Raw genomic sequence first — 11,394 nt, 5'->3', positions numbered from 1 at the left:
TGCACAGTGGATACTGGAAGGCCGAGTGTTGTTGAGATTGTTGTTCTTGTGGGATCAGAAGCAGACTGTGTTGCAAAGTTTGCTTTAGTGGCAGATGCGTTTATCTGATGTGTTGTAATCTCTGCTGTTGGGCTGGGCATCGGTGAGTTGTGCTGTGTGCTGTTGTAGACTGTACTGTTTGTACTGTTATGCTGGTTTGGAACTGTTGAGCTGTTACTTGAACTGTTTATGCTGGCATTAATAGTTGAATAATTATATGAGTTGTTTGCCTGTTGTGTTGTATCTTTTTGGTATTTTCTTGGTATTCTCTGCCTGGTTGTTTCCTTTGCATTATGTACAGGTGCTAGACTGGTAAAAATGTGTAGAGTGAAGGAAAGTACAATGAAAAGGGAACACAATAAAGGCAATTTATTGCACAGATCCATGGCTTTCCAGATGTCCTTTGTGCCCTTTAAAAAAGTAACAAGAATTGTATAGTTTTATTAAAGCTTTAAAGTTACGTTAGTTATTTCTGTATGGACATTTTTATTGATAAATCTACCATATACTGTCAAATATTTATGGATGGCTGAACATCAAACCCATCTGTTGCTGCCGAAGATCCCATTCCACATTTGTCAGCCATTGCTGTTAATCTCCAATGTTATAAAAGGCTTTTCAGTTAGATTTGGAACATGACTGCAAGCCACCAGGCACTGATGTTAGGGAAGGAGTGCTGTGACAGTCATCCCAAAGGATTAATACTGTAGTATTGTTTTAATTAGTGTTGGCTATTATTATATCCCTAATTTAGAAACAAAATTATTGTATTTTTATTACAAATTTTGATAAATACTTTAGGGCCACTACTAACGTTTTTAATGCACTGAACCACATTGGCTTTTATCCTGTAACTGATAATTTCCAGAATGTTAATAGAAACACTTGCATATGCCTGATATAAATAACACTAACTTGTTTGCATTGACTCTTGAAATCCGATTGCTGAATAGGAAAATACATTTTAAATTAATTAAAAGAACTCATTTAGGATTAATGCACATTTCTATATAAATATCTCCAATATTTTAAACGGATATTAATCATTCATACATTTTAGAGTGTTATATTTATTGAAAAAAGTTTAAACAGTTTAAATAAATGTCGAGTATGTGACCTTTTAACTGCTAATCAGAATTTGTTACATATATATATATATAAACTGCTTTCTATATTTTTTTTTTATCTTATGAGTGTTGCATAAATGACGCTTCAGATCACTCTATTACATTACAGAAATAGTTATTAAACCTCACATGGCACTAGAATGAAATCTTGCTCTACCTCTTGATTGCTATCTGGTCTGGCTAAAGTATTTACATGGTCATATTCCTTCCCAGCTAAAAGGTTTCCTGTTTCCTTCTAGAACATGTAAACCATGAGTGATAAAAACTTGTATGGATGGCAATATGGTTGTAATGTTTGACTCTAAATTAAATACTTATTCACTCTTATTGTCACATAGATTGTAGTACCATAAAGCAGTAAATTTTCTTTTACTCACCTAACCTTAAGAGGGAATGATTCCAAAGACAAAAAACATAAATAGTGAGTAGTGAGTATTGTTTTCCTCATTCGGTGAGCTCTGTTTATTTTCCACTCCCTAAAGAATGGAGTCTCACAGGCATGTAGGAGGGCGTAGCCTTCCCATGCTCCTTCCTGTACGGTTTAGTTGTTAAGGAAACAAGTTGTCGGGTCAGGTAGCCAGCTACAGCATGTTTAACCCTTGTGTGTATGTGCTGTGCTGTTTTTTTTTTATAGTGGATTCTCAGTAAAGGTCTTGCTTTGTTATTGCATGTATAGCACAATTTGTTATTAATTAAAAATCACCTCCAAATGTATGTGTATATTTTAAAAAACATTCCCTTTTCATACATTCATTCAGTCGTCTGCTATGACTGCTTTATCCTGATGCGGTAGATATGAAACTTATTAGGGGAATGATGAGCATAAGGCAGGAATACATACTGTACAACACATTTTCTCACACACACACACACACACACACACACACACACACACACACACACACACACACACAAGTACACACACACACACGTAAGGAGGCAGTTTGTACAATGGTCCCAGCATGCTGCTATAATAGCTCTTTATTGCATTAAAAAAAATTCAAAACAAAATAATAATAAATAAGATGACTTTAGATTTTAACTCTAAAAAGTTATGAAATAATACACATGCTATTAGAAAAGAAAGTTTTAATCAAGTGTTTGATTAAAAAGACCACTTTCTCAGCTCCATGTCTGGACAGAATTAGTCCATCCAACCTGTAGCCAGTACTGTCATGTTTACAGTATCATGAGTATGCTATGAATTCAGTGACAAAAGAATGGTTTATAACTTGGTAATCTTGTCACTGTCCTTAAGTTTCAATTCGTGGTCAGTGAACTGAGGATTGTCCAAGCCATACAGATGCTCTGGCCCGGTCTTCTCAACCAAGTCAGGGTTCTGTTAAAAAATTGCAAATATTTTATTTTAACTTCATAAGGTTTTACAGAGATGTCTGAAGTGGCTTTAAAATAATAACTTTAATAAACAGACACTTTAGTTTGACAATCATAATTTATTTCGTTGTATGTTCCATATTAAAATGATCTATAATTTTACATCCAGCAAGAAGCTATGTAAACTTTTAATAGAGATTAGGACAAGGAGGTGTAGACATTCTTCAAATTTCCTAATGACTAAAAAACAGTTTCAAGCAGAAATCTCAAATTATAGCAATTGGTATTACTATAAAAAATAAAAAAAAAAGCCGGGTTTAAGCCAAATTTGAAACATGCAGTTAGCATGTTTTGATTTCCTTTGCTCTGGCCACCCAAACTGTGTCCCACCTTCGCTACTCCATTCAAAATGTCTCGGATCTTCCTTTAACATGCAAACACACCAACTACAAACTATGCTAACTATGTTATGCCTGAAATAAACATATTACTATGCTGTGATGTGTAACCATCCAATAATGCACTGTAATTCATACACAATTTATAAAATAGACTCTATTTTATACATTGCATTAAAAAAAAGTGAGAAGCTTTACCTCAGAACGTGTTCTACTGCAGCTGAAGCAGAAAAGGTCTTTCTTCCGAACAAACATATCTGGGTTTATCTTCTCCTGTTTACAGCCACCTGAAATGAAACAAGACATACAGTGTTCATAGTCCACTGCATTACTGACTGTTCAGAACCTCACAATAACAGAATCTCACTATTATTTGTAGTACTCATAGCATCTCACCTGTGATGGCACTTATAATTAGCCCAGTGCTCATGGTCACCAGCATGGCCACAGGGCAGAAGTATAGGTAGGACAAAGAGTACCAGGAATCTGCAATAGCTGGTCTCACAACACTAAATGATAAATAAGAGTTGTCATTGCACTTATTTATGCAAAGTTACTGCAAAAGATAAATAAGTATGCTGCTGTTTTAGATTTATAACAGAAAAAAAATAGACATTTATCTGTATCAGGCAAAAAGCAGGTCTTGATTTTTGTAGTGGTGGGACGTAAATTATATAGAACCGGAAGAAAAACATTTCTTGCCTTGGCTCTGTGGTCAGTGGGGTCATAGGCCATGCTGTCACTGTAGTTGTTAGGTTTGTGTCTTCAGTCTTACATCCGTTCACACTGAGAGGAAGTGGGTTGGTCTTGTTAGGTAAAGGAGGGTACACCTGAGAACCTATGCCCACCCACAAGGTTATAATCAGACCGAGTATTAATCCAGACAGGCTACCCTGAATACAAAGAGAGACGCTGTAAACATTATACTCATTAAACAGTTCAAAATGGTTCAATAAGTCATAATCATATTTCATGATACAAACATGACTAGGCAGCAATAAGATACTAAGTATACATAAGTTGCAATACTTTAGACATTACAAAATGAATATTGACAAGTATATAAGTAAAGAAATATATTCGAAACATTTTTTGTAAGTCACAGAATGGAGTGCTACACAAAATGACTTACAATTGAATTAGCACAACGGAAGAACATGCCCAGCAGGAAAAGCCCCAGCAGAGGTCCACTGATCATTCCAAATACAGATAAGGCAGCCTGGGGGAGAAATTCAGAAAAATCAAATAGCGTGTCATGACAAAGATCATACAGGAGGGGGTGCTGTTTATCGTGAACAGTACGGAAAAGGAATGAACTATGGATGGGGTTCTCAGCGCCTTCCTAAAAGTAATTGGATCTTTGAATCTCGTTCGTCAAGATAAACAAATCTTTTTTTAATCATTTTGTTCATTCTGTTCATTTAATCACCTTCATAGTATATATATATATATATATATATATATATATATATATATATATATATATATATATATATATATATATATATATATGAATCACGTGACAAAAGAACGAACGAGACCAAAGGACTCATGAGATGAACTCTCCTGTGTAAAGCACTGCATAGTGTATATGTGTATATGTTAACTGAAAGAAAAAAAAAGGCAGGCCAGTGGTGATATGAGGGTTGGAGCTGAAAACACCTGGATTAAAATTATATATATATATATATATATATATATATATATATATATATATATATATATATATATATATATATGTAATATAGTCTAAAAAAGTCATCTTGTACAATGCTATTAAATATAGAATAGTTTCCAGTGTTTTACCTGCAATATACTTCCCATCAAAGAGGCAACTGCTGCCATAGCAATACACAAAGCCCCAAAGAAAACACCTAGAGATTTAAATAAAATGGGTAAATCATTAATGCAAGCAACATAAAAGCTTAGACAATGGATATTTTCATCTAAATCAGACATTAGGGAGCATAAAACACTGTACACATGCATGATTTCTTTACAAGTAATAATTATGAATTCTCCCAAACACTCAAAGTATAAGAAAAATCTTACAACACTGACAGTTAATTAATAATAATAATTATAATTATTATAACTATTATTATTATTATTATTATTATTATTAAATAAATAAATCCATCAGAGATGATTTCTCTTAGCTTAAGCTTCCATTCTGACAAACATAGCAAAATATTGTTTGTTAATGGTGGTTCATACTTTTATTCATATGTGGCAGGCCAAGTCCTAGATTAAAATTGATATTCCATGTAACTAAAGGTACCATGCTTGTAAATTTGGATGACTTACATGGCTATATCTGGATGAAACGTTGTAAAGGCTAAGCCTAAAGGTGCAGTTAGTGCTTACCTTGTTTAGCACTTGTGTTACACTTACATAAGCTGAGAAACAGCAAAATGCAGTAATGACATGGTTTCTGGGATAAACATTCTAGGACATATTTGTTTAGAATTCCTGCTCTCTGTTATTTTAAGGTGGAGATAAATAACAGGATCCTGTTTACTCACTGCTAATTATATACTCTGTGCAAACATACTAATGTTCTCTGATGTTCTTGTTTGTTTGTACTCTTTTTTTCTTCTAACACAGCTTTAGATTTCCACACTTTTTTCAACAATGGTCCATGGGTTTTTTTTCTTCTTCTTTAATCAGTCACTGTTTGGAATCCACTTTTTGTTTCAGATAATAATAAAATTTACTCTGATAGTAGGAACAGTCTTCTACTATGAATTACATTTTACAATCATCAAATACAATCAATAAATTTTTTATTCATCTCAAGATAACAAAATGTGTGATTTATTGCCTTGATTCTAAATATGATGCAACTGCCTATTAAAACTGTAATAAAAACTTACTCATGCCCATGTTAAGCCATGACAGCTGCTTTTCACTCAGATTGGGCCACAAAGGTTTTACAAAGTCTTCCACTGTGACAGCCACAAGAGCATTAATGCTGGACGAAACCGTACTGCAATAATAAGAAACTGGTTATCTAGTGACCAAAACCATTTAAAGCGCAACATTTTTACACCAAATGTATTGGCTGAATGGTGTCTGAATGGAGATGCTTTTTCCCTCACCTTAAAGTTCCACTGTATGCAGCTGCTACAAACAATCCAGGAAGGCCTGGAAATTCTGCTAATATGTCCATAACTAAATACGGCAGAAGCTAAACATACACACACACATATATAAATACAGGGTCATTTATTGGGAACCAGTTAACCTCCTGTTTTTATCACTATACTTTTGTGAGCTTCACCTGGTCTGAAGAACTAACATCTTTGTTAGTAAGAGGATCACAGTCTTTATAGATAGAGTACATGGTGAGGCCCGAAAACATTGCTAGGCTCACAGTAACCCACAATCCCACCATATTTACATACAGAGACCTGCATATAACAATAGAAACAGAATAAATAAGAGATATAAGACCTGAGAATTCCACTAATTTACCATTGATATTTGTTAGTTAAAATTGGATGAATGCATATTGCATACTCACATTTTGGCATGGGTCATACTTTTACAGGAGATATAGCGCTGCACTTGTGATTGGTTAATGGCATACATTGACACCCACATCAGACTGCCGCCGACAACTATGGTCCAAAAACTGTGCCGTCTAAGAGGATCTGGATCGAAACTAGAGAGATAGTGGGATAGTTAATATTTGGGCATCCAGAAAAACAACCACATTGTTAGAAGATATGCACCTAGGTGTTTTATTCAATGAAACGACCGTCACTGTGTGACAAGCTAACCCTGTCTCCGGTTAATTTATAACACTTCTCAATCCAATTGATTACCTAAACGTGTCTAAGCGTCCACCATTGTAGTTATCCATCCAGATTCTTCCCAGGCCTCCCTGAAGCACGGCCCCACGAGCGATGACTGCTATAAACCCAGCCAGCATAATGACCATCTGGAACACATCTGTCCATATGACTGCTTTCAGGCCTCCCTGTTAGGAAGATCAGAGTGCTGTATGTTACTAAGCCATGTTACACACATCGAACAGCAATCAATTCATTTACCATAAAGTGCACTTCCATATTTCAGTCACGGATAACAAATAGCATAAAGCCGTCACACATCAATACATCTTCAATGCTTTTACAGCTAACATGAGAGATAAGGAAAATCATTTAAAGATGTTTGCAAAGAAACATGTAAATACATGCCTGCTTTGTCTTTCAAATCAACTAACATTGAAAAGAGAGTTCAAGCTGAAATAATCCTGACTATATATGCATAACTAGCTTTATTTTTTCCAGACCACATATGAGTACAATGACATTTTTTTAGGTCCTATGATTCAGATGTTGAAATAAGTAACCAGCTTATGCTTAAAAAAGACTTTGTAGTACTTTAACTGGTTCTGTTTATCTATAAAAAACCACACATACTGGCAACAATGAACTGTTCATACTGGATGTTATGTTTAAGACATTCTGTATCTTTAATAGTAAGCACAAGGGCAGCTGATTAAATCATGCAGAATAGTTTCGGTCATAGTTTCGGGCCATTAAAATGTGTGTAAAGTGTAAAGAATGAATAAACCATAAGTGATGGAGAAGGGAGGAAGTGTCTCTGAGCTCAGTGCTCGCTGAAATAAAGTGCTCTCAAACATCCCAGATTCTTTGTATGCTAACATCTTTGTAGTTTGTAAATTCCTGTGTGTGTGTGTGTGTGTGTGTGTGTGTGTGTGTGTGTGTGTGTGTGTGTGTGTGTGTGTGTGTGTGTTTGTGGGTGTACATGCAAATGACTGCACCTTGTGCTCATTAAAGACTATGTTGTGCACTCTCTGTTCTGTTGCTCTCGCACTATCAGTTCAAGATTCTCTAGAAGTGCTGTAAGATCAGATTTCCTCATTAAGTGCTGTTTGAAGCTTTGCTTTGATTTCCATAATTAATTGTAAAATACGTCCATTTAAAGGTTTACATAACACAGTATTACATAGTACCAAGTGTTAATATTTTAAAAATTTTATAAATATATATGAACCAATGAGCACAGTCTGTTACATCAAATATGTGTAATATCTGTGGGTCCCTATTCCTGAGAATAAGTAACATGTTACTGACCAGGGTACAGTAGATGATGCAGACAATGCCTGTAGCCACCAGCACTCCCCAAAGGTCCAGGCCAGTAACTACAATACAAGCAATGAGCACTTTAGGAAACATTCTTTGTATCATAATCTCGAGATCCATTTAGGACTTAATATTTTCATTTTTATATAACAAGAGTTGTTTTTTGGGGGGGGTTTACTATGTGAGAACATTTGATAAATATCAAATAGAATACTTGATATATCCGACACATGGACTTTGTATTTCTCTGTAGATAAACACCTGTTAATAACAGCAATGATGTATTTATCTTTTGGCATGGGTGTCATTCCTGATAGATGTGAAAGAGAGAGTGTTGACATTATGTAAACTAATGATATTCTAACAGGACTTACTCTGATTGAGGGCAAGCGCTGGGGCATAGATAACCATACCTGTGTACAAAACCTTTTAGACAGAGGAAGAGACATTAGATAATTAGCCATTGACCTGTTGTTTTTTCATTCCAGACCATTTTATGACTATATGCATTACTTTGAATATTAGTGCATCAGGTAATTACATGGTGGAAAAACAAAGTGCGCACATGTCTTTTTTTTCCACTGCAATACAAAGACAATTAGGTTCTGTAAAATGTATGAAAATGTTTGCCATAAATAAATGAAAACTCAGCTCACTGTTTGGACTATGTACATAGATGTTCCGATCACTCGAATAACCTTATTGAAGCGCAGCTCCAAGTACTGAAAAAGAATAAGGTTTTTAAAGCATTAATAAAGACAATTACATTTCTCACACAGATTTCTTTATTATTATTATTATCAATTGGTCTTGTTACTCATCATACACTAAAAGTAATTTCTATATTCTTTTAATAGCTATTTTATTACTCCCTATTTTTCCTTGTCCCAAAGGGGGTTAAATTAATAGTACTTGTGGCTTTACCACCTCTAAAGCATTTTGACTGTGTGTTCACTTGTGGATTCTGTTTGTCCAGCTCTCTTACCTCGTATGTACTGGTGATGCCGAGGCGATAGAACAGAGGCACAAAGATCTCTGCAGTGATGGTGGACATGATGGCGTAGGAGAAGGCGAAGAGCCAAAATGCTGTGCCATATTTGTATGCCTCCGCCGGAGTGCCAATCACTGTGATCCCAGACATAAAACTGGCTGTGAGGGACATGGCAACTGGCACTGCTGTCATCTGCCGTCCACCCAGCAAGAATTCCTCACTGCTGTTTTCCTTGCGGCTTCGAAAAGCTTGAAAGAGCCCAATGCCAGCAGCTCCCAAGACCATCCCAGCAAACACCACATAGTCCCAGACTGAGAACGTAGCTGTTGGACCTCCATCACCAACCATCATTCGTAATAATAAAACAACAAAGGCAAGAGCTCACTCCACTGTCAAAAATTCAAACTGCCTGGTTTTATCCTTCTATAGACAATCTGAGTGTCATATGTTACAGATTTACCAGACGTTTTTTTGTTGGTCTCTTATAAAGTTAGCTTTTAATAGAGATCTTCAAATCTCCATGCAATAAAGACATCTGTAAAGTAAAGTAATTCCTTTTTCAGTGATTGCAGGGTGGTGTTCCTCTCTTTATTAGTTAGACTCTCTTTTTGGAGTTAATGTATTTAAAGCTGCTCCTTACACTCCTGTAGAGGAAAATAGCAGGTAGCTGTTTCACTCTCAATAACTGATAGGAGGTAGCATGCTGTCTTTCAGGAGAAACTACAAAGAAATGTGAGTTAATGTTCATTAAAAAAACAAAGATGTCCTTGCCACACACTGCGCTGTTCGATTGTTAAACAGAGCTTTTATAACCAGGGTCATAAAGTGGGTTTGTTTGACGTAGAGGACACTGAGAATGTACCAAGCTCAGCGCAATGTTCAAATGATAACATATTTTTGTGGTTGATAAGCCAGACTGTTCTTTTTCTTAACCACAAAAATGCTGAATATTAATTCTGTCTGACTAAAACTGACAAAACAAAATGTTCAGCACCTCATACTGTTTTTATTAATTAGTCATAGACTATAATCAGTTATATGAAGTGGATACAGTGGCTGTTGATTATTGTTCCATGATCAACATGTGAAAATATTTATTTTTTACAGTAATTACAGCATGGTAGGCACCCTTATCCAGAGCAACTTACATTTATCTCATTTATACAACTGAGCAGTTAAGGGTAGTTAAGGGACCTTGTTCAAGGACCATCCAGTGGCAGCTTGGTGGTGATAGGATTTTTTTTCACTACCAAAATACCAACATATGAGCTATATTCCCAATACTCTATTCTTCCCAATATTCTTTATCAGGACATATAAAAAAAAAAACAGGGACACAGTGACAGCCACACAAACCTTCCTTGTCAATGATTCATTCTTACACAGGGATATGAGGCATATTTGAACTACTATGCAATTAATTCTACGCACATTCCTTCAAAAATATCAAATTTTGAACACATATTAAACATTTTATGCTGCTTAGAAATGTGGTTAAGCTACAAATTAGTAACTGAATTGCTCACTAGGTGTATATTTTAATTTTCTTAGAAGTGAAGCATTTACATACTATATTTAACCCTGAAGTGAATTCCTTGAAGAGTTAATGACTCATGACCTCATCTCCCTCATTTACTCTCTCATTTACAATGCCTTCCTTTTTTTCAGTTTGTCTGTGTATATATATATATATATATATATATATATATATATATATATATATATATATATATATATATATATACTATATATATATATATATATATATATATATATATATATATATATATATATATATATATATAGTATAACAAATTTTTCTGAAGTGAAAAATTTGAGCTAGAAACTCACACCAAACAAGTTAAAGTTTATAATAATGATTAAAATGTCTGATGTAAAATTAACACTCACACATCTATCACTTGTTATGGTGTACAGTAGTTTCCAAAAACATCTTTTGGGTTTTTTTTCTTAAAAGATAAGTCATTATTTTCTGAACCCAATGTGGCCCATCAAATCCTGATAACAAGCTTATAAATTAATCTGGGATAGAGCAGGAAGACATCTACACTGTTTCTCTGATCAGTGATTTGTTCTTAAGACCAATAAAAGCTTAATATTTCACTATTTTGGGCTTGGCCATGGCTTTTGCCTAGGAGTTTATATCTGAAACCACTTTTTAATTAGTTTTACTTTATACAATTAAAGAAATTTTTTAACTTTTTAGCAATGGCTATATGTAAAATATAAAGTAAACTGTTAGTATATCAGCAATAAATTCTTGTTTTGATCATGTAAATGTTGATGTACTTCAATTTATTGTGTAAGACCAACAGCAACCCGACTTCTACTAATCAAAGGCTGTAGACACAAATTATTTCATTAGA

The 11,394-nt window shown here is 34.6% G+C and overlaps 1 protein-coding gene and 1 long non-coding RNA gene across 2 annotated transcripts; both read right to left on the bottom strand.

Annotated features, from left to right (window-relative positions):
- Positions 1 to 210: 210 nt before the first annotated feature.
- On the bottom strand, positions 211 to 1,813 carry LOC310737079. Its single transcript, XR_014536744.1, has 2 exons — positions 1,544 to 1,813; positions 211 to 449 (listed from the first exon to the last, which is right to left on the bottom strand). It is a non-coding gene; the product is annotated as an uncharacterized lncRNA (long non-coding RNA).
- Positions 1,814 to 2,121: 308 nt separating this feature from the next.
- slc5a8l (solute carrier family 5 member 8, like) lies at positions 2,122 to 9,859 on the bottom strand. The gene is made up of 15 exons (XM_083561230.1): positions 9,002 to 9,859; positions 8,673 to 8,738; positions 8,391 to 8,442; positions 8,008 to 8,075; positions 6,730 to 6,884; positions 6,426 to 6,566; positions 6,183 to 6,312; positions 6,001 to 6,089; positions 5,776 to 5,888; positions 4,706 to 4,773; positions 4,032 to 4,118; positions 3,602 to 3,792; positions 3,296 to 3,408; positions 3,098 to 3,186; positions 2,122 to 2,505 (listed from the first exon to the last, which is right to left on the bottom strand). Exons 1-15 carry the CDS (start codon positions 9,356 to 9,358, stop codon positions 2,392 to 2,394), a joined length of 1,833 nt encoding a protein of 610 aa, XP_083417356.1. The 5' UTR covers positions 9,359 to 9,859; the 3' UTR covers positions 2,122 to 2,391.
- Positions 9,860 to 11,394: the final 1,535 nt, after the last annotated feature.

This window comes from Silurus aristotelis, assembly GCF_946808225.1.
Source record: "Silurus aristotelis genome assembly, chromosome: 2".
Lineage (NCBI taxonomy): Eukaryota > Metazoa > Chordata > Actinopteri > Siluriformes > Siluridae > Silurus > Silurus aristotelis.
The sequence above is the reverse complement of the archived record's forward strand: the minus strand, read 5'-3'. Positions and strand labels throughout refer to the sequence as shown.